The sequence below is a fragment of the Pelobates fuscus genome, chromosome 12, assembly GCF_036172605.1.
Source record: "Pelobates fuscus isolate aPelFus1 chromosome 12, aPelFus1.pri, whole genome shotgun sequence".
In the NCBI taxonomy this organism is placed as follows: Eukaryota; Metazoa; Chordata; class Amphibia; order Anura; family Pelobatidae; genus Pelobates; species Pelobates fuscus.
Genome location: NC_086328.1, coordinates 23208311 through 23236072, shown reverse-complemented (window position 1 = coordinate 23236072; position 27762 = coordinate 23208311). Strand labels below are relative to the sequence as shown.

Below are 27762 nucleotides of genomic sequence, written 5' to 3'. Positions count from 1 at the left end.
CTTAACAATGGAACGTCGTCGACAACGAATACTATACACGCGTACTATTCAACAGTCACACCCGTTTCCTCTGGCAACAGCACCACGTGGTACGGTTACCAAGTGAAACGTACACAATAACAATAAACACTCAGGGAATTCCCGTACACACACAGCTGCTACACCAGTCACTATATAATCAATATTATGCCCTTTGGCGTAACTATACAGTCACCCACACTATAATTCTCTATATACGAATTACCCGTCTATAACACACCCCAGTAACATCGTCTTTTACAAATAGCGGTTACAGTACGGTTAGCATAGGTCAAAGCACAAGTTAAGGTCACAATACAATTATTAGTGGTTATGGTGTTAAACATGCAATGGACGACAATGATTAGTACTTATATACAGTGTCAGTAAATATACAGGGTTATGGTACCGTGCACTATAATACAGCAACACACTATTAACACTCTCGCTAGACGGCTGAGCTCGCGCTATCTAACAAGATATACACTTTACTAAACAATCGTTAACACATTTACAATTCCCAACTAAACTATTGGCCAGTACCTTGAATGGACTACCTAAAACTATATACACCCGTTTTGGTTAGCCACACTGCCCAATCACCACATATAGCGAGCTAGAGAACCGAATTTACACAGGCGCCTCTTAGTCGCACTATCAAAAGTCTAGTGGGTTCCAAATTTACACGCCTTCCCACTTAGCCCAGATAGGTTGAGAGCTAGCGAACCGAATTTACACAGGCGCCGCTTAGTCTCCCGGTCCCTCCGACCTAGCGAACGTAATATACACCCTAGAACGCTAGTCTAGACAAGACACCGGTGTCCGGCTAGGGCTATTTACACCAGGACCCCGCCTGACTAACAAAATCAAACGGTCTGACTAAAGAGCGTTCGATCGAGCGGTGCGCCTTCGCTCCTTCCCTCCGACAGAGGGGGCAGATACACAGATTCAAACCCCTTTGGGCCTACCGCACAATCGGTATACCCCTAGTGGGTCCTGCCGTCTAAAACAGCAGTTGTCTTACCTCCTCGTTCCTGAACCTGAGTTCACACTCATCGACGGGGACACCCCAGCACTTCTCACGTAGAGGCCGATGATCTCCTGGACAACAGACCAGTGGCGCCGAGACGAAGGGAGGTCCACGCAGAAGTTCAGGGGTGCAGCCGTAGAGAACGTGGGCAAAGATAGACCGTCTCACGCCTCTGCCTCTCAGCTACCGTTGAACGATGAGCTTCCCGGCCAATGCACCAAATGATACCGGAGAAACTGACGGAAGCCAAGCACAGAGAGATGGACACAGGTTTCTTCAGGAAGGAAGAGATTCTTTATTGGATCACCGATCGGGACTCAGAGGGACTAGCGTCACCAAAATACAGCAAATTCTGAGCCCCGGACAATAGTGCAGGCTCCTTATATAGGCACATAACTCCTCCCATATTAAGCTCCACCCGCACATTCTCTTAACCAATCAACACAAATAAGAATTAACTTCCTGTTTGACCGCATGGCTTGTCCAGCACAATGGAGGAGGGGGAATACTACATCCTGTATTCTTGCACATGCTCCGTACACTACTGATCGTATCTTGCCTCGTGCAACCAACTGATCGATACGTCAGCATATGCACGTACACATGCCACGTGGTAATCTCGGCCTACTAAATTTATTTTTACCGAGATTCCACCACAATTGAAGCATGACAATTTCTAGAAACCACGGTTATTTCCAATAGTACTGGTTGCTAGTCTATAGCACATTGTAGGGTTATTCAATAAAGTGGCAAATCTTGGGAGTTCAAAGTGAGCGCTGACATTGGTGCAGGTCGAGGACCTCTTGAGAGTGTGAGCTGCCTCTAAGTTTTCCTACTCCTTTTAAAGGGATACTACAGTGCCAGGAAAGTTCCCTATAGTGCCCCCCTCCCTGCTGCTCTCCCCTCCCCCCCTAGCTCTGCACTAAAGGGGTTAAAACTCCTCCTTCAGTCACTTACCTGAATCCAGCGCTGATGTCCCTCAGCGCTGGGTCAGGCTCGCCTCTGCGCTTGCCTTAGGCTTCCCCATAGCAAAGCATTGTATCAATCCTTTCCAATGTGGATTTTGCAGACGCTGGATGTCCTCATGCACAGCGTGAGATCGTCCAGCATCAGTTAGGCGACTTTTGGTCGCCTAACCATTCGGAAGGCGTTAATCCATCAAGGTAATTCTTGCAGTTTCTGAGAAACTGCAATAATTAAACTGGCAGGGTTAAAGGAGTGGGAAGCTGCACCCAGACCACTTCAATGAGCTGAAGTCGTCTGGTGCCTATAGTGTCCCTTTAAACACACACTCTGACAGGCTGACAGACACACACTGGCAGATACAAACACACAGACGTCACTGACAGACACAGACTAGCTGATTTGGCACACACACATTCCCCAACAGACACACTGGCAGATACTCAATGACAGTCACACACACTCAATGACAAACACACAGACGGCACTGACAGACACCGAATCATTGATCTGACACACACTCATTCATTGAAAGACACACACACGCACACTAAAAGACAGGAAAACACTGACAGACACTAATTGAAAGACACACACTGATAGTCACACACAGACTCAATGACAGACTCTTGCTGATTTTGACAGACACTCACAAACACACACACACTGACAGACACACTCATACACTCACATGCACACACATACACACACACACAGACACACTCACAGTCACACACTCAGACATACAGAATACTCTCGGGAAAATTAATTTGGAACTCAACCACAGGTGAATAAATAAATTTGATACTGTCACTTTAAGAAAATATAATTTATTTAACCCCTTAAGGACACATGTGTGACATGTCATGATTCCCTTTTATTCCAGAAGTCTGGTCCTTAAGGGGTTAAATAAAGTAATTTAACTTTGTCAGCCTTCTGCAGCAAAAAGGGATAGAGATACGAATGCATAAATAATGACAATCTTGTTTCAATATTGCTTCACAAGAATATAGGATTGGGTAATCAATGACAAATAAGTTGCTTAATTAGCAATTAACAATACAGACCGTTTGACTTCAATATAGAATTTATATAAATACCATAGGTGGACTTAATCCTGCAATGTTAACATTGTCGTTTGTAAAAAGCTGTAATGTATTACATTGAAGGGTTAAAAGAGCAGAGACACTACATCCAGACCACTTCAATTAGATACAGTTTTCTGGGTGACTATAGTGTCGCTTTAACTAGATTTCCTGTAGGCCCCCTTGCAAGATACATTTGTCCTCTGTATGCTCCTAGTCTCCGATCTCATGTCTCAGCATCTATACCGAATACATAGCCCTGAAACATGGCAACTGGAAACGGGGAAGCACTGCGTACCATGGTGCACAACCTCCTGCAAATGGGTCCTCTTTGGCCATTTACTACATATTGAACCCCGATCTCTAGCTGGACCTCTAAGTTCTCACACAATGCCACAGCTAAAATCTTGCACCCATGTGCGGGGTAGTCTACTGTCAGCAATTGATCTCTCGGACGCCTACACATATAGATGTTTTCCGATGCCTTGGAGTAGTTTTTATTTAATTTCTCCTCTGCAATGATGAACTAGGAGCCACAAGCCGGGCCGGGTCACAAGGCCAACAATGCAGTACAAGACTGATGTCTATTAAATGACAAATGCAGATTAATGGACATTCTACCTCTTCCTCCTGTTTGGTTTCAATGGGCTCGCAATAGCACAACTATGAGCACAGAGCATCGTGGCCATTTTTTGTCTCTACAAAAGTTGGACAAAGTCCAAAACTAACTGGGCATCAACATGACCAATGCACAGACTCAACAGAACTACACAGCTTATTGCATGTTACGATGCTGCCATCTGATGTATGAAAATGGGAACTACAGGTTAAATATTTTTATAACTATCCAGAATCTGTAGAATTGTTTTCAAGTTTAAAGTGCCACACCTTTCTGGCATGCAATGGGTTACACCACTATGTAAATAAATAATATGTATTCACAGGTTTCTTTACGTTCACCTTTAAGGTGTGTATGCTTACAATGTGCACGGAATGAGTCTGGTTATTATGGGTTACTGTCCAAGCACCGCACAGAATATTGACTATTTACAGGCAAAAGCAAGAAAATAAAAATGATTTAAAAAATAAAATATTTATTTGCTATGAACTTGGGTATTAAGTAACTAAAGGGTTTATGGAAAGTTGCCATTACCGGTACAAATAATTGTAATTTGCTGACAATTAAATTGAAATAATTGGGCTAAAATAGATGAGAAAATAAAATTTTCTAGCTTGGCTACGACACGGCATTTGCCGTATAAGCACCTTATTCGACAATGAGGGTGTAATACATTTCCCAACGCTACAACAGTCCTTTACTCTCCCCTCTAGGGAACTATTCACATACCTACGCATAAAAAACATCCTACATGACCGTAAACTACATATTGGCAGGAACTCCCCCTCGCCACAATTTATCCTTAAATGCCAAGGAAAACTAAAGGGTGTTAAGGCATTATCTTTTTGCTATACCTCCCTTATGAACCTAGTAGATAAAGAGACTCCCTCATACATGAGCTCATGGGAGAAGGACCTAAAAATACAAATCGATCAAACCACTTGGCGGCAGGCATTAGGGAAGGTGAAAAAAGCCACATACAGCTTGGCCCATAGAGAAGCGTTCTGCAAATTACTTATGAGGTGGTATTTGGTACCCTCACGCCTAGCGCATATATACCCAGGCACGACCCCCATGTGCTGGAGATGCCATGATAACGAAGGCACACTACTTCATGTGCTCTGGACATGCCCGAACATAGTTAAATTCTGGGACACATTAGAACTGTTTCTCATAAAGGAATTAAAAGTCAGGGTGCCAAAGACTCCAGAATGCTATCTACTACATCTATTCCCCTACCCTCTCAAGGAGGACGAACTTCACATACTCACCCACTGCCTCATAGCAGCAAAAATAGCAATAGCACACAGGTGGAAACAACCACAAAGCCCAAGCCTAGCAGAGGTTCTCAAACGTCTCGACATGACGAGCAGTTATGAACAAATGGCCAGTTGCCTTAGGAACGAGGAACACACATACACTACACGTTGGCAAAGATGGGTTCAGGTCAGAGACCAACAATGGTGCTAAACCCAAATCTATTGATTGCTAAAATGATATATTGATATACTGAGTTATCTACTGACCGACCTAGCAGTGAGCAACTACCTCCCCATAACTACCCCACTCCCACGCCACCAACAACCCCCTAGAGCAGGAGTAAACCTCAACGGCAAGGAATGAGAAAACTAGGTCCCAAGGTGTAATAGAGGGAACGAATGAGACCTATGGACAACGACAGGATCAGTAACCGACCCAGATATGTTACATAACTGTATTAGCAGGGTCCCAGGAACAAGTAAAATGACGGCTCACTAATCCAACGTAAATACCCTGTTGTAACAGGCTGACGCATGATGACTCTGTAAGCATATAGCAATGTCAATCGATCCCACTGTCCCATACTTTAGACCTAAGTTGCAATGTATTTCCAACCCATATTGTACATCCATTCTGCAAATGTACCTGTATACTTGATCTGCGTTATCAAGAACCCTGTTTGGATCTACCAAATGTCTGCATCCCCCTCCCCTTTTACTTTCTGTACCCTTTTTGATTTGCTATATATGAAAATGTCAATAAAAACCAAGACATTGAAAAAAAAAATTCTAGCTTGGCTATGGTGGTAGTTTAACTATTTTAGCTTACATTTTGCAGTTCAGCTTTGGATTAATTAAAGTACCCCCCCCCCCCTTCGTTGCTAGAAGGTACATGGGGAATGACGGAGAGGCTCTCTGATTTACATGTTAATTCATCAAAGTATTAATTGTTGGAACTCCAAAATAAATGCAAATTGAATTTCACATTTGAGGCAAAAAGAGACAAATTAAAACTGCAGCTGACTTGAAGAACTGTTCAACTCTAGCTTATTTGGCCGACACTGAGAAATTCCTGACAATACACACTTTAGTTAATAACCCGAGACTGCAAATGTATCCTGTTTTCCAAAGAACCCCATTTTCCAGAGAATTTCGATATCATCCTTGTGGTTGGGAGTCGACCCTTGGTCAAACTAATATTTGCAATAAGAAACTTTAATGTCACATACACGGGGTAAAAGCGATTAAAAAAATTTAACAATTTCACATTGAACATAAGATTAAACGACTTGAACATCAAACGGAAGTGTAATATTTGACGTATTGACTATAACCGCACCCCAACCAATTCAGCTTACTCTAGTGGTTATGACGCAAGGACACTTTGGGTGCAATCCCTTCAGTTTTTGTCTCACAGTTTCATTTCCTTATATTTGTATGTTTTAGCATGGTATGGCCATGCCAAATCCCCATAAACCAATTATTCCTATTGAAACAGACTCCTTGGCTTTTGTGATGGAATAAATCTTGATTCCAATGGTCAGCGTTATTAACTTAAGGCCTATATCTGATGTTCTTTATATGTAATGAACGTTTTCTCTTTAAAATGCTGTATACGTGTCAGCATAAGTTGCGTTCTCTGTGTATTCTAGCCCCCACCGGAGCATTTATTTTGAGACACTGTACATTGTGTCACTGTCTGATAGCTAATCTTGTCTCTGCGACCTTCCTATCTTATGACATATGTAACCACATATTGTTTTGTAAACTAATTTTACATCTTTTGAAATATGTAGCCACATTAACTCATTTTATCTTTTGACTTTCCTATCTTTAACTACATTATTTATTTTTAAACTTTATTTTTAAACTTTCAAGCTAAACTGCGACAATATTGTGTATAAATATTCCCTACTTTGAATAAACGAGCAGGAAGTAATTCTGGACTCGCAACCATTTGTGTTGATTGCTTCCCCAGGTGCCTGATATAATTTGGATTCCCCTGAATATAAGTATTGGATCCTTTGTCTGTGTCACTTTCTACACATCAACAATAATCTACAACAGAGTTTAGTAATAAGTTTTACGCAACATCTATCTAAATGTTTTTACGCATCGTATCGGGGCATATTGTATAAGTATTAGGGCTTAATTCAGTAACAATGAGTATATTTTTCCAAAGATTTGTGAAATTTAGGCTCAAATATCTGAATGTGAAATTTATTTAAAAATTAACATTGACTTAGTGACAATTCAGACTTTTGTGAATCACTCTGTTAGGGGCGATTGAGAAGGCCTGGAAATCGGTCAATAAGATCCATATTAATATTCGTAATAACAGTAATAAACATGAAATTGCATTTATATGCAGAATTTTTCTAAATGTTTTGCTTCATCTCACTTTATTTTAACTTTATAAACTCTGTATTTGGTTTCTCTGGTCATTAAACATATGGGATTGACTGACTGGAGTTATTTGGGGATATGTCAATATAACATTTAGATAACTGAAAACATTTTTTATTTAGAATTGTGGAAAGCAAATGGTTAAGTTAAGGCTGTACCAATTTAGTAAACAAATTGCCCCCTCCCCTTCGCTGGAGTGGAACAGTCCGAGAGAGTGCGCATGCGCTAGGCACAGTTTACGCGCGAAATGCAGGTTCCCACCCGGAGCGCTGCAGCCAATGAGAAGTTAGTGTTTGCGTGACGTGTTTCCGGTCGCAGCGTTCTCTCGGAGTTCTCTCAGTGTTTGGCGCCAGGTTCTCTCAATAGCGGTCGGCATGGCTCAGGCTCGGGTCACGGATTACTTCTCTCAGACCAAGCGGCCGGCGGGGCACGATGCGGCCAAGCGGAGGAAGGCGCTGCCGGGGGCGGCGGTGGTGGAGCGGGTGGGGACCCGCACTAAGAAGCCCCGGCTGGAGGAGCTGCTGCAGCCCCCGCGCACCCCGGAGAGAGCCCCCGAGAGAGACTCCGAGACCCCGCGATGTGTGGGGCCCAGCGGCAAGAAACGGAGCCGGCTGGACTCAGAGCCAGAAACCGGCCACACCGAGAGGAAATCAGCCAGGAAGAAACTGCGACTGCCCCAGGAGGGGGAGACAACGGTAATACACGGGGCAACACGTGGGGGGGGGCAACACGGGGGGAGGGGGTGACTAGGGGGGGGGTAGAGGGAGACGGGGGGGGGGTAGAGGGAGACGGGGGGGGGGTAGAGGGAGACGGGGGGGTAGAGGGAGACGGGGGGGGGTAGAGGGAGACGGGGGGGGTAGAGGGAGACGGTGGGTTAGTAGAGGGAGACGGTGGGTTAGTAGAGGGAGACGGTGGGTTAGTAGAGGGAGACGGGGGGGGTTAGTAGAGGGAGACGGGTGGGGTTAGTAGAGGGAGACGGGTGGGGTTAGTAGAGGGAGACGGGTGGGGTTAGTAGAGGGAGACGGGTGGGGTTAGTAGAGGGAGACGGGGGGGTTAGTAGAGGGAGACGGGGGGGGGGGGGTTAGTAGAGGGAGACGGGGGGGGGGGTTAGTAGAGGGAGACGGGGGGGGGTTAGTAGAGGGAGACGGGGGGGGTTAGTAGAGGGAGACGGGGGGGGGGTTAGTAGAGGGAGACGGGGGGGGGTTAGTAGAGGGAGACGGGGGGGGGGTTAGTAGAGGGAGACGGGGGGGGGGTTAGTAGAGGGAGACGGGGGGGGTTAGTAGAGGGAGACGGGGGGGGTAGTAGAGGGAGACGGGGGGGGGTAGTAGAGGGAGACGGGGGGGTTAGTAGAGGGAGACGGGGGGGTTAGTAGAGGGAGACGGGGGGGGTTAGTAGAGGGAGACGGGGGGGGTAGTAGAGGGAGACGGGGGGGGGGTAGTAGAGGGAGACGGGGGGGTTAGTAGAGGGAGACGGGGGGGTTAGTAGAGGGAGACGGGGGGGTTAGTAGAGGGAGACGGGGGGGGTTAGTAGAGGGAGACGGGGGGGTTAGTAGAGGGAGACGGGGGGGTTAGTAGAGGGAGACGGGGGGGGGTAGTAGAGGGAGACGGGGGGGGGTAGTAGAGGGAGACGGGGGGGGTTAGTAGAGGGAGACGGGGGGGGGGTTAGTAGAGGGAGACGGGGGGGGGTTAGTAGAGGGAGACGGGGGGGGTTAGTAGAGGGAGACGGGGGGGGTTAGTAGAGGGAGACGGGGGGGGGTTAGTAGAGGGAGACGGGGGGGGGTTAGTAGAGGGAGACGGGGGGGGGTTAGAGGGAGACGGGGGGGGTTAGAGGGAGACGGGGGGGGTTAGAGGGAGACGGGGGGGGGTTAGAGGGAGACGGGGGGGGGTTAGAGGGAGACGGGGGGGGGTTAGAGGGAGACGGGGGGGGGGTTAGAGGGAGACGGGGGGGTTAGAGGGAGACGGGGGGGGTTAGAGGGAGACGGGGGGGGTTAGAGGGAGACGGGGGGGGGTTAGAGGGAGACGGGGGGGGGGTTAGAGGGAGACGGGGGGGGGGTTAGAGGGAGACGGGGGGGGTTAGAGGGAGACGGGGGGGTTAGTAGAGGGAGACGGGGGGGGGGTTAGTAGAGGGAGACGGGGGGGGGGTTAGTAGAGGGAGACGGGGGGGGTTAGTAGAGGGAGACGGGGGGGGTTAGAGGGAGACGGGGGGGGTTAGAGGGAGACGGGGGGGGTTAGTAGAGGGAGACGGGGGGGGGGGTTAGTAGAGGGAGACGGGGGGGGGGTTAGTAGAGGGAGACGGGGGGGTTAGTAGAGGGAGACGGGGGGGTTAGTAGAGGGAGACGGGGGGGGGTTAGTAGAGGGAGACGGGGGGGGTTAGAGGGAGACGGGGGGGTTAGAGGGAGACGGGGGGGTTAGAGGGAGACGGGGGGGGTTAGAGGGAGACGGGGGGGGTTAGAGGGAGACGGGGGGGTTAGAGGGAGACGGGGGGGGTTAGAGGGAGACGGGGGGGGGTTAGAGGGAGACGGGGGGGGTTAGAGGGAGACGGGGGGGGGTTAGAGGGAGACGGGGGGGGGGTTAGAGGGAGACGGGGGGGGGGTTAGAGGGAGACGGGGGGGGTTAGAGGGAGACGGGGGGGGGTTAGAGGGAGACGGGGGGGGTTAGTAGAGGGAGACGGGGGGGGTTAGTAGAGGGAGACGGAGGGGTTAGTAGAGGGAGACGGGGGGGGTTAGTAGAGGGAGACGGAGGGGTTAGTAGAGGGAGACGGGGGGGGGGTTAGTAGAGGGAGACGGGGGGGTTTATTTTTTTTAAGGTAGAGAGCATTTTACTTTGATATTTGTTCCATGACTCCCCTGGTTTCGCATATTAAGCGCAGACTATTTTCTGTTGGGATGTAAATTATCAGCATTTTGATGCTGTTTATTTTAATTATAATGGAAATATGCATATTCCAGTGCATTAAATTAATTGGCATATTTGCATTTGGTGGCTGGCTGTAAACTGAGCTTCACTACTAACTTAGAGATATACTATAGATGCCCAAACCAGTTATTTTTTTGCCCTTTTTTTTTTTTTTAAATTTAAGAGAAAATATATTAACGCAGCGTTTGAAACTTTCAGTTGTATACAAATAAAGTCAAGAGCTGATGGTCCTGTCAACAATAAAACAGTTTATTTCTGGAAGTGGAGCAATTGCCATGGAAGCAAAGGGAATCTGTAAAAACATTTCATTGCTTTCAGTTCTTTAAAATTTTGCACAACAATTTTGTTGAGGTGTAAGAGAGGCTGAAAGAAGTAAAACATTTGTTGCTTGCCCTGTATTTGGTTACTGATGAAATGGCACATGCAATTTAGTTTGTTTGGAAGGGGAACTAAATGGTTGACTTAAAGGACCACTATAGGCACCCAGACCACTTCAGCTTAATGAAGTGGTCTGGGTGCCAGGTCCAGCTAGGATTAACCCTTTTTTTCTATAAACATAGCAGTTTCAGAGAAACTGCTATGTTTATAAATGGGTTAATCCAGCCTCTAGTGGCTGTCTCATTGACAGCCGCTAGAGGGCTTCCGCGCTTCTCACTGTGAAAATCGTTGAGAAGACGCCAGCGTCCATAAGAAAGCATTGATAATTATCAATTATTACCTATGGACTGGCTGAATGCATTCGCGGCTCTTGCTGCACATGCGCATTCAGCCGGAGAGGAGGCGAGCTCCCCGCCCGGCGCTGGAGAAAGAGGTAAGTTTAACCCCTTCCTCTCCATCCAGCCCGGCAGGAGTGGGTCCCCTGAGGGTGGGGGCACACTAGTGCCAGGAAAACAAGTGTTTTCCTGGAACTATAGTGGTCCTTTAAGTATAGAGACCAGCAATGGCCACATCTAGAGTCTGTACCTATTATAATTATGCTTTTTGATTTGGGGGGGCCATTGTTCTTTCAAAACCACTATATTGAGGTCTGATTGGTATGATTATTATTGCCATTTATATAGCTCCAACAGATTCCATAGCTCTCCTCAATATTATGAGGGGGGATTTAACTATAAATATGACAATTACAAGAAAAATCACAGGAATGATAGGTTGATGAAGACCCTGCTCAAACAAGCTTACAGAATTGTATTGCATTTATAACTCCTGCAGTTGGAGAAACCAGAATTTTAAAGGGTCACTAGAGTCCTCAAAATCACTACCGCTTAATGTAGTGCTCCTGGTGTCCTACTGGCACACTGCACTCTGATTTTCAGAGAAAAGGCAGTGTTAATACGTTGCTGGCACTCAGACGGCCACTAAAAGTGTTTCCTAATCCAGTGCTGCAGTGTGCGCACCTACGATCAGTCTTCATTCTCTGCATGGAGACTCTGAACGCTCCTCATTGCTAATTAGCACCGTGCAACGTTTTGCCTTGCATGTGCAATATCCTCAATGCTTTCCCACAGGAAAGCATTCTGGATTTGTTGAGATCAAGATTGGTGATCTAAGCCATGGAGGTGGTGCCAGCTGTGGCAAGACCAGCGAGGGAGAAAGGCGGAGTAAACTCACCTTTTCATTGCACTATGGGGGCGGTCACCAAAACCACTCCGGCACTAGTTTTAGGAATATGTGTTTTTTATTTAGAAAACTGTAATGTTCCTTTAAGATCGAATATTATAATGGAGTATTTGTTCTGTTTCTGAACTTTCATTGAGTAGACCTAGTCTCTAACAAAATATTCTGGTCTGCAAAAGGGGAAAAAAATCCTGGTTATTAGAACAGTACAGCACTAGTTGGTAGACTTGTGCAAACATTTGTTTCAGTCAGTTTGTCAGAATGACATGCCTTTTAATCCACACCCAAATGAATCGATATGTCTGAGATTTACCGTTGCAATCTTATTCAATTAATTAATGCTTGCAACTTCCAATAACTATGCCAACGTGTTGCTATTGGATGCTAATATTCCAACTTTTTTGTGTTCAGCCTTGCAGCCCATGTTCCAAAGTGGATTTGCAATGTTTAACTCCGCCATCCCTGGGAAAGAAAATAAAAGATTTGGTCAATGTGAGGATTTCTCCAAACAATGGATTGACAAGTAAACCGGACACACCTGAAGCCAAGGTATGTTTTGTTTGTGTTCTGTTAACTTCTGAATGCTCAACTTACTGGGAGGATCAAACTTGTCAAAAGCTAGTGGAAATTCTGTGCTACAAATACACACACACACACACACACACACACTTCTGTAAACAAGTGAAAATTTAGTCTTGAAGTGTTTTTCTATAGTTTGCAGTGGGAAGTAACTTCTAAGGATTGACTAGTAGCGCAGCACTACAGAAAAAATATGAAGATCTGTAACTTCAGATAGCAGTTTGTATGTCTGCTGAAAACTCCTCTATGAAATACTTAAAGATAATACATTTTAGTGATTTTTTTTTTTGTGTGTGTTTTTTTTTTTTGTGTTTATTATCAATGTGTTGCTTGGATAGTCATGGTAAGTTATTGATTTGTCCTTCTAGGCACAATCAAAGGAGAGTATTGTGGAATTAAAATCTCGCCTGCAGAGGATTCAGGAATTGACTCAAAAAGTTAAGCTTCCCCCTGCACCTTCAGAAGGAAAAGTTACACTCGCTGACCTTAAAGCTAGACTAAAGCGTGCTCAGGATCTCGAGTCAAAGATCAGGGAGAAGAAAGCAGAGGAGAAATTAGAGATTCCGGCCCCTGATCTGACAGAGCGGACTACAAAGGAAAGGTAAGTGTCTGAGACAGTCAATGCTCGCAGTATCTTTCATACTTGTTGTAGAGTGAGGTAACAATGCGTTTTCTTTTCTTTTTCTTTTTTTTGTTCTAGTGAAAAGGCTCCAGCATACCAGCGTTTCCATAACCTTGCCCAAGACATTCCTCCTGGTCTTTCTCTTCCTTACAAGTACAAAGTCCTGGGAGAGATGTTCCGCAGCATGGACACAATTGTGAGCATGCTTTTCAACCGTTCGGAGACTGTCACTTTCTCCAAAGTCAAGCAAGGTGTCCAAGACATGATGAGAAAGTAAGTGGGTGTTTGAGTTATATAGTTGCATCCCTTCTGTTCTGTTATGGTTTGGTTGTTTTTTGTTTAATTGCTTCTGTATTCCTTCAGGCAATTTGAGGAGCACAATGTGGGTCAAATAAAGACTGTGTACCCAAATGGATACACCTTCAGACAGGAGAAAAACATCCCGACGTTTAAGAATGGGATGAAAAAGACAGACTTTCAGCTTACTATGGAACCTATTCTTGAAGATGGTGAGTTACTTCAGATCAAGCTTTGTATAATTATGTTGAGACTGTCAGTATTAAATCATTATTCAGCAAATAAATTAGTATTAATACTGATATAGGATTTCCTTGGTTTCTCCTAATTTTTTTTTTTTTTACTTCTACTCTCCAGGGGATAAAGTGGATGGATGCCTCCAGCTCACAGCATCGCGCTTGCTACAACGCAGGTGTCTGTTTAACAGAAATCTGATTAGTATAGTCAAGAAGCATCACAAGGTATGTTACGAACAGGATATTATCTTTCATCATGCTTGCTACTGGGTAGCTAGTTTTTTGCACAAAGACGACCAATTTCTTGTTTTTCTAAATGTCCTCTGAGTGCTACAACAGTGTGAAAGGAATGGTAGCAGAAAGTTTTATCATAAAAGCCCACTGTTCAAGAAAGTGAATTTCTGTTGACAAAGGTAGCTTGTGCTAGATCCATTATTTTCTTATTGATCAGAAAATAATTGCTTCCTTATTGAGGCATTCTAAATTCAAAGGAATGCTTATAGTTTTTTTTTTTTTTTTACTTATCTATAATGTGCTTGCACTAAAATTAATGCTTGTCTGCATGTAGTTGTTCCTGGAAACTTTGGATCCCCCACTGTTGGTGCCAGATGACAAGCTGTCCCGTTGGCATCCACGTTTTAAAGTTGATGAGGTGCCAGAGATCGAAGCAGCTGAACTTCCATTGCCTCCGCAGACAGAGAAACTTTCAACCGCTCAAGATGTGTTGTCTAGGGCACGAGGAGTGATGACACCAAAGGTAAGATTTAATGTATCTTAATTTGGTTATGGTTTGCCAATGATTAATACATATTCAGTGTAATCTTATGAACTTACTAATTTAAGTAAACAATGTGTTTTTACTAGGACAGTGATTAGAATGTATATCTAAACTGCATGACTAAACGGTTTTTCTAACTTCCTGCAGATGGAAAAGGCTTTGGCTAACCTGGCGTTGCGAACCACGGACACTAGTAGTGCAGAAACTAAAACTGTACCTCCAGTGGAGAATAAACCAAATACTACATCAAGTGCTCTCAAAGGAGTGTCCCAGTCCCTGCTTGAGAGGGTATGTGTTTAACCTTAAGTCGCTTACTAGTTTTTATGTTAAATTGTAACAATGCTTTCCAAATGGCTGCCATTTATATATCTTTGCCTTACTGTGCCAGATTGACTATATATCACTCACATATTCTGTGATGATGGGAGTAAGATATGTATATTGGGTGGCAATATCCCGCCAGTTTGTGACTAGATCTCCTCAGAACTACCTCAGTATTTAAATTTCTTGAATAACACCCACATTTGCCTGATGGCTGTAGATTGCCAGCTACTTATTTATTGCCCCGAATTTGATGCTTTTGAAATGCATATGTCATCCTGATGTTACTAGAAATTGTAGTATTCGAGTGAACTAGTAACTTGTAGCTGAAGGACCCATGTGAATACTGAACGCTTGTGGGATGTGTATGTCATGGAAATTATTTTGTTAAGGGTATAAGCTTATAGGACTCACAGTATTTTTAGCCACTGTAAATTTGCAGCAACTTTATTAATGTAACATTCTGTTATAAAATCTACTCTTTGCATGATAAATACACCTAAACTGTTAATAACCTTGTGAAGTTTGACTTGCAAAATACATAATTTGTTCCATTTTAATATTTACAAAAGATTCGGGCCAAAGAGGCGCAGAAGCTGCAAGCTGTGATGACTCGTCGTCCCCAGCAAGAAGAGAAACTCCTCATGATGTCCAGAATGCCAGAGCTGGCACGCATCCTGCGCAATGTGTTTGTGGCAGAAAAAAAGCCTGCGCTGACGGTTGAGGTAGCTTGCAACAGAGTTATATCCAGTTACCACTCATCAATGTCTTCAGGTGAGCTTGTCCTCCACACTAAAATTGTTTTTTACTTTTTAAAAAATGTTTAACACCCTCCAAAAACCCGAATAGGTGCATTGTTCAGTAGCAGAGAATTTTGCATGGCAGCTCTAAGCCAGCATTCATACTAATGAAAGTATGGAGAAAGCGTATGACCCCTGCATATAAGTAATCAGCAGATAGGAATGTCTAGCTAAAAGTATGGTGGCGGAAAGACTAAGCCCAAATACACTGTATGATTAGAAGGGGTAAACGGCACATAGCAGCTGTAAGGTAGATGGAAGAATGCCGAAAGCACGTGTATATTGGTAATTAACAATAACTTGATAATACTGAAGACCACTAATGCAACATATAGGGGAAACCAATCTTAAATACTCAGTAGGTAAGCAAAAAACAAGTTGCTAGAGTGCGGAGGATGGACAACTGCTCAATAAGCCTGCCCTTTTTTGGGTCCCCGCTTAGTTCTCAAGCTGGTTTTAGCTCATCTTGTGCCATTACAGAGAGATAAAGGCCATGCATCTTGCACTGATTCCATACAAAAGGGCAGAACAGATCCAGAATACAGGCCAGCACTCTGCACGAGAGATACAGCCACTCAGTAGGATTATTAGCAGTTATATGGCACTAATCTCTTCAGCCACAATTTGAGGTTGTCTTGCCCAGTGACAATTGCTGGTAAGGTTGCCAGATTGGAATAGTTGGCTATGCAGAGATCAGTCTCTTTAACTAAAAAAAATAAAAAATTCTGACATCTCAGACGTTTGTGTTTTTAATGCAATCTGTACATTTTAAGGTATTTGGAAAATATTTAAAGTCATCCTTTTGCCAGTCATTGTGTTAAATTGTACTTTATTTCATATACAGGAGAAATGGAGAAACATCTTGCATTTTTATCAGAACTTCTTCCTGATTGGCTAAGCATTCATCCAGTACGAAAGGACACCTACTATAAACTAAATAAACATACAGACCTTAATCTAATCATGGAACGTCTGGCCAAGGCCGTGAAAGAAGAAGAATTAAAGTGAACATACTGGTATCCCCCTCTCAATCGGAGTGCTTGCTTTCTCCCATCTACAAGCAACTATTTTTACTGAAAGACTCTGTACCACAGACATTTGATTCTACAATTCATCCCCCTACTTTCCGTGATCATAATTCTGTTGAACTAAAGTGAACTTCTTCTTAGCCTGAAAGGCAAATTTGGACTGCAGTTTTGTGCAAATTGCATCAAATCATGATTTTAATATATATATTTTTTGCATTTTTCTTATACCAATACTAGGATTAAGAGGGAAAAAATCCAAACTTTATTGGGAATTCACAATGGTTCCCGTCAACGTAGTCCCACTCATAAGAAACTTAAACATTTTTGAGGGTTTGCAATATGATAAATCAGTGTCTTCTTAATGGAAACATTCCTATGTAAACAAAGGTGCGTTTTTAGTTCTGTTCCAGTTTGCATTCTGAAGGAAAAATCAAAAGCCCTCTTGGTGTCTCTGAATAGCATGTTGGCACCTTTCTTAAAGATCAATTATGGGACAAAAGTCTTAGAAGTGGGAACATGTTTGCACCACTTTTAGCACTTTGACCCAGAACTGATCTTTCCACAATAACTAGTTTTAAATGTTACACTATTTCCATTAGCTGCTAGGTTTGTCACTACAACTGATGTGAGATATTTTTGAGGTGATCAAGTTTCACACTGGTGGCATGTAATGGGAGTTGTCTATGATATAAAGTTCCATAGGTTTATTGTTATCTGGTTATGGAGCTAGACAAACATTTTGCACGTGTAAATAAGTGGTTTGTGTATCTACTGGTTATTGTGTTTTTATTACTGTGAAAAGCAAATGTTCTTGTTCATTGAAGTGCTCTTTGGATTAAACAAATTTGCAATATATTGCTTGTCTTTTGGTTATATTGGACGTCTCACTTTTTTACTAATGTAAGATGGTGAACAGTGCATTAAGAGTCAGACTTTGTATTCTCAAATGCTCCAGTGTTCCTTTTTATAGATACATTTTCAAAGCTATTTTTGTTTCATTTTGTAATGATGTATTTTCTCTTTAGCAGAAATAATATTTACTTGAGCTGGGATATATCTGGGAACATGCAGAGGTGGATATAGACTTACTCTTATCTTGTATGCACCTTGGTAAAGAATCCAACCCCGAAAAACACATGCAAAGTCCTACAAATGTTAGAAATCAAACAGTCAAGGTGGATAGAATTGTATGATATGCACTTTCATTAACCGTCTGCATTTAATTTATTTTGCAATATGAAGTCTAGTGCCTAAAGCCTCACTCACACCTTTTTATACAGAGTACCAGCCTGTAGAGTAATGCATCTCTCTCCCAGAAGTCACTCATGTATCTGAAAGTGTAAGCTCACACCTTGAAGGCAAACAGTAGATGAAGCGTCAATGTAGCATATCATTCCTATGGCCATATGTTCCAATTCTTTTAGTAAGCTGCACTGCTGGGAATACTTGCAGGGTTTTTTGGGGGCTATTTTTTTGAGGGAATTGCATAGAGCCCGAAGTAGTTTGGGGGTGGGGGGAGGGGAAGCATTTGTACAGATATTACAAAATGAGTGGTTTCTGAGGCATACAACATACCGAGAATGTAACTGCACATTTTGCGAAAGTGTATGAAAACTTGTAGCAGTGATTGTACAAGGAGCATTATTTGTATGTGAAAACAGAGTAAAGCAAACTTTGGGGTAAGTGATATCCTTACCATAAGTTAATCTAATAGTGAAAATAAAAGGGCACGGTCTGGAGATGCACTAGTGCAGTGATGGCTAATCGTGACACCATAAATTTTCTGAACCACCTTTCCCATGATGCTTAGCTAGCTTTTGAAGTTTAGAACCCACTTTGGGAGGTGGGGGGCTGTATGAGAACGTGGAGTCCGAATGAGGCCTCAAGGGAAAACGTAAAATGGTAAACCTTCTTACCTGTTACAGAAATGCGGGATACTAGGAACCTCTTCTTGGAGCTTTGTTTGAAGAAAAGTATAACTAGAAGCAAGGGGGGGGGTGTAGGTTTGTGTGATTGATGAAATAATCGCAGTGAGGAAACACAGATCTGGCCCGTTTGAAGTTTAGAACCCACTTTGGGAGGTGGGGAGGCTGAATGAGGCCTCGGAGGGAAAGAGAACTGGTAAACCTTAACTGATACAGGAAAAAACATGCTGACTAAGTGTAAGGAACCAGTATATAAGGACTTTTAAGGAACAGAAGTTTTTTTTTTTTTTTTTTTTTTAATCGTGCTAATGGTCTGTAAAGAGCTGGTGAAAAAGGACCGTAAGGCTTAACCTATGAGCGGAGACCTTAGTTGTGTAGAAGACTAATACATAAGGGAAAGTACAATAGACTAAGTCTCAGCAGGGTATGATAATGCCTGGAAGTGTACTTTATAACTTAACTTATAAGAAAGTGGAGAAACTGTGCCTTTAAGAAGATTTACCCTGTAAAAAATAGGTGACCCATAATTATGTGACCATAGCGGAAAAAATTAAAAACACATTATTTAACCAGTGGTGACTTTAAGAGCCATATAATAAAAACACAAATACATATAGGATAAATAATGTGAGTTCTTAGATACGTGAAAGCATAACTATACTATTACAGTAGATTAGTGAATTTAAACACTGTAGCCTCTTGTGTTCAGTAAATGAATGTACAGGAGAACTGTAATGAGAGAACTCCTGCGTTCGGCTAAATGGAGCATACAAAACAGATTTGCAAACGAAAGCCAATTGTATGTACCTGTGGTCGGATGAACAAACGAACGGATGAAATAGTCGAACGTAAGTTCCTTTAGTGCGGTCGGTAGCTTATTCAAAAATAAACAAGAGGAGCGTGTACCCTGCGGTCGGCTGTTAGCCGCACGAACGCAGAAGTACACGAATGGTGTAAAATCACGAATGGTTAAGTAATAAAGGGAGCCTATCCACACGTTTTTAGGCCCGAACGTGGGAAATAGCCTAACGCCATTTCCCACGTTTATGCTTATGTGGACGTGCCGGTCTCGTGACCTGAAGCCGGGTAGCAAGTGGCGGAGTCGGGTAGAAGCCGGTGGACGGGCACGGAAGACGGAGGCAGGAGCTGCTGGAGACAGGACTTGGCGGTAACGACGAACCGGAAGTGCAGGTAACTATGGAGACAACAAACAGCTTGCGCGACAAAGGTAAGTGGGGGGTAGGGTTTATATAGGATCATAACTCATCCCACAAATTCAGTCCAAATGGCTTTCCAACACACATTATTTATATGTATATGTGTATATATATATATATATATAAAAAAAATCTGGAATCTGCAACAAAATTGCACGTCTAGGGAAGATCTAGTGCAGCAAAGTGAGCCCAGAGCAGGTCTTAATGAGAACAGACCCTTCCACTCGAGGTGCCTTGGTTGAAGACCTGGGTAGGTTCCCGACATTGGAAAGCCTCCTGAGTTTGTGAATGGTGTCTAGGATTAGGACATCAGGAGGGACAGATTGTTCCTACCGAGCAGGTAAAACCAAAATTGCATACAAATGTTATCGAATGCCATATAAAAAAAATATTCCCTTCTCTGCAGTAGCATTTGGGTGCCTAGTAAATTCAAGCCAGCAAGTCCCTGTCAAGGAGATCAGCTGCCACTCACCTCAAAGCGCACACTAGGCAGCAAGTCCAAAGGACCGGAGCTCCAGGAGAACAGCGGAGAAATTGTAAATTCACAAAAGTGCCTGATGGCTAAAATACATCTCTGCAGGGATAGTTTGATCTAATAAAACAGCACCTCATCCAGCTATGAGCGAGGAACTCTCAGTGCGTGTCTGTCCGACATCATGGTTAGGCCCACATAGGGTTCTTACAAATGCCTAGAGGCAATAGTTTTTTTTTTTTTTTTTATTTACACCTGATGTTTATACGAACATTTCAGACCCAGTGCTAGTATACTGTCTACAACTTTTAATCTCCCAAATATTTGTCTGGAAAGCAATCCTATGCTTTAGATTATAAGCTTACGGGCAGGGTCATCTACCTGTTGTATCGTCTGTTTTTCTTTCTTCCCAATTGTACAGCGCTACAGAATACGTTGGCACTTTATAAATGCCGGTTATAAATAAAAATGGTTTTCTCAACAGGTGTTGGCAGTGAAGGGGTTAAAGGGCATTACTACTCTGAATTAGCCCTGCATTTCTGAATATGGTCTCCTTTAACTATCAGATAGGAGGCAGGGTTTGACCAGCTCTGGACAGGTAAAAGATCAGATTTAGACAGGGAACCCACATCCATCCACAGTAGCAATGGTGAGCTCGAGCCAGTGATGTCACATTTAAATTTCTTAAACCAGAAAAACTACTTGAACTGAAAGAGCTTAACAGCCCCCACCCAAATAGCAGAATCAACCCAGCATTGCCTCCAGTGGGGTTTGGGTTGTAGCTCTAACAATCTTATATGTGTTTGGTCCTGAAAATCCAGTTTAAAAATAAAATAAAAAATCTAAGGAAAAGTGTAGTGGTTATTTGAGCAATAGGTTTTGATCTTTGTCCTCAATGATAAGAGTCTGATATTGCATATTATTTAAAAAGTAGGTGTACACAATACCAGGTCAAAAGTATTGATGCATATAATTTATTTAATATATTTATATATTTTGACCAAATAGTAGCATATTGATGCAAAAACATAAGTCATATAGAAGCTGCCTTACCCAGGCAAAAGCCCCACTTTATGCCATTGTGTTCCATTATTGCATAAATACTCAACCATAAGGAACTCACTTTTTTACCTCTGTCTGTAGGTCGGTCCTAGGACATACCCAATTTCAGAGAGGGTAGGATAATAAAAATCTATCCAAGACCTTATGTGCAGAACACAGAGTTTGTGAAGATAACTTTTCGGATTACCGTGCTATCTACCGGTTATGTTTCCATGCAGGAAAAACACCCCCCTTTCACAATATACAGAATTTGTGCCATGTAAAAAAACAAAAAAAGTCAGTTTCTCAACTTGTCAATGGATACAAGTGCAGAAGAGAATTGAGCATTTTCTAATTATGCATCAAATGAGGGGATGTCTGCCTCAAACAGAGACATCTGTATAGACAGAGCTTTTACTTACGTCCATGCAGTCGGTACCTTTGCCAGTAACAAGGGGTGGAGTCTATGGGGAGGGGGTGGGTGAAGTCTATGGGGAGGGGGTGGGTGAAGACTATGGGGAGGGGGTGGGTTAAGACTATGGGGAGGGGGGGACACTATGGGACAGGGGAGAAAAAAAAAATATTCTGTACAAACTGTCCCATAGTAAGAAACACTATGGGACAGTTTGTTCAGAATATTTTTTTTCTGGCTTTCTTCCTCTAAAAACTAGGTGCGTCTTATGGTGAGGTGCGTCTTATGGAGCGAAAAATACGTTAGATTGAGTGTCCATGTCCTGAATTTGTGCCATATTAAAACAAAGACTTGCTTCTCCAGGACCAAACAAGACCATTTTTGTACACACTTTATTCCCTTCATTGTACGGTTAAAAGCATTTCTTGCAAGTTAACACATTCTAGGCACTTCAGAGCACAGTTCTGCCATTGCAGTATCAGACAGTCTAGATCAGGAACCAACTAATCATATTTGAGCACTGAATGTGTTCTGTAAGGCTTCAACTTGTCTGCGCCACATAAAGATCGCAACTCGATCAAGACTAAACAGTCGAGGACCTCTGCCTGCCTTCGTTTTATCAATTCACACGCTGCGCTCAGTGTCCCTGTAAGATAGAGAAACAGATCTTGTTAATATAATTAGAGGCAATAAACAGTAAGAGATCAGTACAGAACTGTGATGGTGCTGAATTCAACAGCCTTGATACATTCTACCAATGTAGACGGTATGTGAGAATTCTGGGTAATATGCAGCAGCTTCCAAGAAAGCATTTGTGGCTATTTAATTTTGCATTAAAGGGACACTCCGCTGCCCCCATACAAAATAAATACAAATCAGTGTTTAGCAGATGTACCCCAAACAAAAACATTTGGTTATGCATCTTCTTATTGGGGTATATCTATCAACAGCTTTCAAAACCTGCAGTTCTCTTGTCTACATCCTTCCACCAAACCTGCTTCTAATCGGGTCTTATCTCTGGAATGTAGACACTTGACTCAATACAACACATGGTATGCATGTCATTTAGAGAGTCCTACAAATACAAAATGCTTCCAAAAACGTTTGCCATAATGTAAGTCAATGACCGTTAAGTTGTCCTCAAACAGTACAATCCAAAGGTTTGTAGTTTATGTCAAATCTTAATTTGACATTTCTATCCATAGTTATTACGACCTCTGCAATACAAGGGAGTCAGGCTTAGGACCAGATCCCTGCTTACAGGTGTGTATACTCTTTTACCTCATTCAGTCACATCAGATGTGTTGGCTTTACCCATTACATGACAAATACCATTAGCCCTGTGAGTTTATCATGACAAGCAGTATCTCACACTTCCTATGGATTGCATGGCTCTTCCCAAGTTAAGGGCCCTTTGCAATCCAAGTCTCAGCAACCATAACACAGTTGGGTTTTGCTCCAGAGTGATTGGTGTTCTGACCACAACCGGTCTCATCTCTTTTTATCAAGACTAATACTTTTGCTGAATCGATTTAATTCTGAACGTTATACCCATCTGACTTTATCTGTTGAGATGAATTAGAATGGTCTTCCCCATCAATATACAGTTGTTGATCCATTCCACCAAGACAAGGTTTTCTTCTGTGCCATATTTTGTGGATTAATTGGCCATTATTTATCGAAAGGCTTAACTGGAAGATTAGATGGACCATTAAACAGTGGGCTCCCATGTTAAAGCCGAAACCTACTCCTGCAAAAACTCCACAGCACCCGGGACCTGCTATCGTGCCCTGACATACTGCAATGGCAACACACACGTGAACGGCTTACCTCCTGTGGCAAGCAGATCATCAATGATCACTACTTTCTGGCCAGGATGAACTGCATCTTTCTGAATTTCAAGTTCAGCCTGAAAAGATACAGAGAAATAAAGGTTAAGATTATAGTATCAATGTAACAACTCCCCCAAAAGCAAAACGCGTCAGCTTTCCCCCCCGACAAGGTTCACAAGCCATATAGTGAATGGAATAAAAGGTGCTATAATAAAACCCTTAAGTGTAATGTCACTTTTTACACTAAAATAAATCAAAAACAAAAACAGGATAAAAAGAGACAGACAGTGGCTATAGTTACCAATACAATTGTACATTCATAAAATATACAGGAATAAATATATCCTATAAGGTAAACATAAAAGAACACATAGTGTAATATGCTAGGTGTTAATATTTGAACATATCCCAAACAGGAAACTCACACTTTGTAGAGCCTATTAAAAGTCGACCGTGAACTTAGAAGAAGCAAAGATCAAGCAGCAATTCCCAGCCGGATCATTTCACCTCCTTGTACTGGTGGAGCTCCTTTTGTGATCGTGATTCAGAATCACAAACGCGTTGTTTTTATTGCTATGCTCACTTTTTGATTTGTTTTTACTTCACGTGTATTTAAAAAGGGACACTATAGGCATCCAGACTACTTCAGCTTATTAAAGTGGTCTGGGTGCACTGTCCGGTCCTCTTAACCCTGCAATTGTGATTAGTGCAGTCACTGATTAACTGCAGAGTGAGAGTGTGAGTGTGTCTATATTTTCCCTTTACCCGAATAATTATTCCACATCTATACTGTGACTCCAAATTACTTTTCTCAATTGGAGCTCTAAAAATTACCCTGATTTTTCTTGACAAAACAGCAATGAATTATTACACAATTTTTCCTTCTCCCCCTCCCCTCCCCTCCCCTCCCCTCCCCCACAAAATAATATCCAAAGTAAAGTACATTGCATTCTAACTCGACCAGTTATCCTAACAGAAGATGCTTGCGACACGTTGTGGTTTAAGTGACAGGACCGCAGTCTGTATATAACTTGTACAGCAATCTAAAAGTTGCTATTATTTTCTGCAACATGCATAGAGGCCCAGAAGTGTCAGGCTCCTGGTGTTGGCTATGAAGTATTGCTTTAATTCACTGCGTACCTCTCCATATTCCAAGGTGTAAGACACAGATTCCGTTGGTCCCGGTAGTTTACCTTTCTTACGAATCATGACAAAGCCAATGCCAAACCTCTGTGCTAGCGCTGGGCCAAACAAGAAGCCACGGGAGTCAATGCCTGGAGGAGAGAATCAGTATGTTAGTAAAATTAACTGCTATGCTTTTAACTATACCCTGGGATTAATACTCCCCACCCAGCAACCTTATATTTATGGAGTCAAATTTGAAACACGTATTTAATGTATCTGGAGCAGATTTAAGATAAGTAAAAACTTTGTTTGCAGGTTCACTTTAAGACATATAGTTACAATTGTTAGGACTCCTTGCAGACTGGGTTGGCTACAATTCCCATCAATCTATCAAAACAAGAAAAAATGGCCAGGCTCTTACACGTGCAACATGCAGACTTTAATTAGAATGTAACGGTAGCGTTTCGACTCTCGGCTAAAGCCTCAAGCCAATATATTTTCTTCTTGTGATACAGGTTTACTATAAAACACGTACCAGCCCAGTTTAAAAGCTATTGACAGATTGACTTACCTGCAATAACATCTATCTCTGAGTAGTTTGTCCGCAGGTGATTCTCAAAGAGGTCAATGGCAGCCCTGAAGACCACTGGGTCTTTGAGAACACAAGTTATGTCCCTAGTAAAAGCAAAAAAGCAAATAAACATTATCCTTGTCTTCTATTAAAGAACGCACAGTGCCAATGAACTGGTGTAAACAAGAAACCATTGGAAGATGTAGTTACATTAATGTGCGGTACCCCATGCTGTAGGGATGAGGGTATAGCAATATAAATCACAATCTAGGCTTAAAAAGGTACACTCCAAGTCCAAAGTTCTCATCCAGTGAGTATCACCAGTCTTTGCTCATCCGAGAAGCTTCTGGGGGGGCGGCAGGCATTTGGTAGACCCCAGGTAAGGTGTCAGAAAGTGGCTATGGTACTTGGAGTGTTCTTTTAAGCAACCATGGGATGTGGAAAAAACAAATAGCACCTTAAATGAAACCAAAACGTATAAAATGCACTGTGTTGTGTTTTTATTTTTGTTTAGATACTAACCTTTATAATTCTGTGGACACCCTGTGAAGTAAATCTGATCACTGTAACAAATTAATCATCCCCTGGCTGACAGTTGCAAGGTAGGTACCCCTTAAAACTAAACACACACTAAAAGACTGAGTCATTCACCAACATGTGGATTGTCAAAATAATAATGAATTTTAGGGCAAAATGGACACATTCTCCAAGTTAGCCATGTTTCCCTCAGTTTATCTATCTTGGACTAGCATTTCAAATTCACCTTGAGCAATGCATCCAGTACCGCCCATGGAGCAAAGTTTCACTCCATTTCTAACCTCCCAGGCAGCTGTATGTGGAGCACGTGTGAAGCCTCCAACATAACAAGCTCCATGCCACCAACACCTCTCCCAACCCAGCACCTGTCCAACCCAGTACCGCTGAGCACCTCCCCAACCCAGCACCTGTCCAACCCAGTACCTCCCCAACCCAGCACCTGTCCAACCCAGTACCTCCCCAACCCAGCACCTGTCCAACCCAGTACCTCCCAGCACCTCCCCAACCCAGTACCTCCCCAACCCAGCACCTGTCCAACCCAGCACCTGTCCAACCCAGTACCTCCCCAACCCAGCACCTGTCCAACCCAGTACCTCCCCAACCCAGCACCTGTCCAACCCAGTACCTCCCAGCACCTGTCCAACCCAGCACCTCCCAGCACCTGTCCAACCCAGCACCTCCCCAACCCAGCACCTCCCCAACCCAGCACCTGTCCAACCCAGCACCTGTCCAACCCAGCACCTGTCCAACCCAGCACCTGTCCAACCCAGCACCTGTCCAACCCAGCACCTGTCCAACCCAGCACCTGTCCAACCCAGCACCTGTCCAACCCAGCACCTGTCCAACCCAGCACCTGTCCAACCCAGTACCTCCCAGCACCTGTCCAACCCAGTACCTCCCCAACCCAGCACCTGTCCAACCCAGTACCTCCCCAACCCAGCACCTCCCCAACCCAGCACCTGTCCAACCCAGTACCTCCCCAACCCAGCACCTGTCCAACCCAGCACCTCCCCAACCCAGCACCTCCCCAACCCAGCACCTCCCCAACCCAGCACCTCCCCAACCCAGCACCTCCCCAACCCAGCACCTGTCCAACCCAGCACCTGTCCAACCCAGTACCTCCCAGCACCTGTCCAACCCAGTACCTCCCCAACCCAGCACCTGTCCAACCCAGTACCTCCCCAACCCAGCACCTGTCCAACCCAGTACCTCCCCAACCCAGCACCTCCCCAACCCAGCACCTGTCCAACCCAGCACCTGTCCAACCCAGCACCTGTCCAACCCAGCACCTGTCCAACCCAGCACCTGTCCAACCCAGCACCTGTCCAACCCAGCACCTGTCCAACCCAGCACCTGTCCAACCCAGCACCTGTAAAACCCAGTACCTCCCAGCACCTCCCCAACCCAGCACCTGTCCAACCCAGTACCTCCCCAACCCAGCACCTGTCCAACCCAGTACCGCCCAGCACCTGTCCAACCCAGCACCGCCCCAACCCAGTACCGCCCAGCACCTGTCCAACCCAGTACCGCCCAGCACCTGTCCAACCCAGTACCTCTGAGCACCTCCCCAACCCAGGGGACCCTGGGTTAATAATCCCTGCCTGCCCGGCTGGCTCCAGGCCATGTGGCTGCACACGTGGGACCCCCGTTACCTGAAGAGGATGCCGGGAGAGGGGAAGTCACTGAACTCCCTGATGGAAACCCGGAGCAGCTCTTCCTTCTGGTGATAATCCATCCTCAGCTCTGGCCGGCAACCGCGTGCCTCCACCCCGGAACTAGCCTCAACGGATTCGAACCCATGGACCCGGAAATCTGACACAAACCCCGCCTACTGGGCGTGGCTATCTAATGGAGCCACACATGAGCAGAGCCTCCAGGATGCACTGGGTCCTAGTGCCCCCAGCTCAGAGTGACTGACAGGACATTATTAACCCTTTGCTGACTGCACTCCCTGCCGGTCACCCCACACTGCATTTACTCCAGGTTTTGTATTTAAGCCCCAGTTCTTCTTATTGGATTTCAAGTTTTTGCCATAATTCATTGTTTAGTGAATAAAA

General features: G+C 44.0%; 2 protein-coding genes across 2 annotated transcripts; one reads left to right on the top strand and one right to left on the bottom strand.

Moving 5' to 3' along the window:
• The first annotated feature begins 7695 nt into the window (after positions 1 to 7695).
• CDT1 (chromatin licensing and DNA replication factor 1) lies at positions 7696 to 16930 on the top strand. Its single transcript, XM_063438441.1, has 10 exons — positions 7696 to 8075; positions 12324 to 12461; positions 12860 to 13092; positions 13192 to 13386; positions 13477 to 13622; positions 13768 to 13871; positions 14215 to 14403; positions 14572 to 14712; positions 15318 to 15519; positions 16390 to 16930. The coding sequence occupies exons 1-10, from the start codon at positions 7755 to 7757 to the stop codon at positions 16551 to 16553; spliced, it is 1833 nt and encodes a 610-aa protein (XP_063294511.1). The 5' UTR covers positions 7696 to 7754; the 3' UTR covers positions 16554 to 16930.
• A 4992-nt stretch (positions 16931 to 21922) lies between these two features.
• Positions 21923 to 27526, bottom strand: APRT (adenine phosphoribosyltransferase). Its single transcript, XM_063438631.1, has 5 exons — positions 27358 to 27526; positions 25169 to 25272; positions 24613 to 24746; positions 23471 to 23549; positions 21923 to 22286 (listed from the first exon to the last, which is right to left on the bottom strand). The coding sequence occupies exons 1-5, from the start codon at positions 27438 to 27440 to the stop codon at positions 22144 to 22146; spliced, it is 543 nt and encodes a 180-aa protein (XP_063294701.1). The 5' UTR covers positions 27441 to 27526; the 3' UTR covers positions 21923 to 22143.
• Between the last annotated feature and the right edge of the window lie 236 nt (positions 27527 to 27762).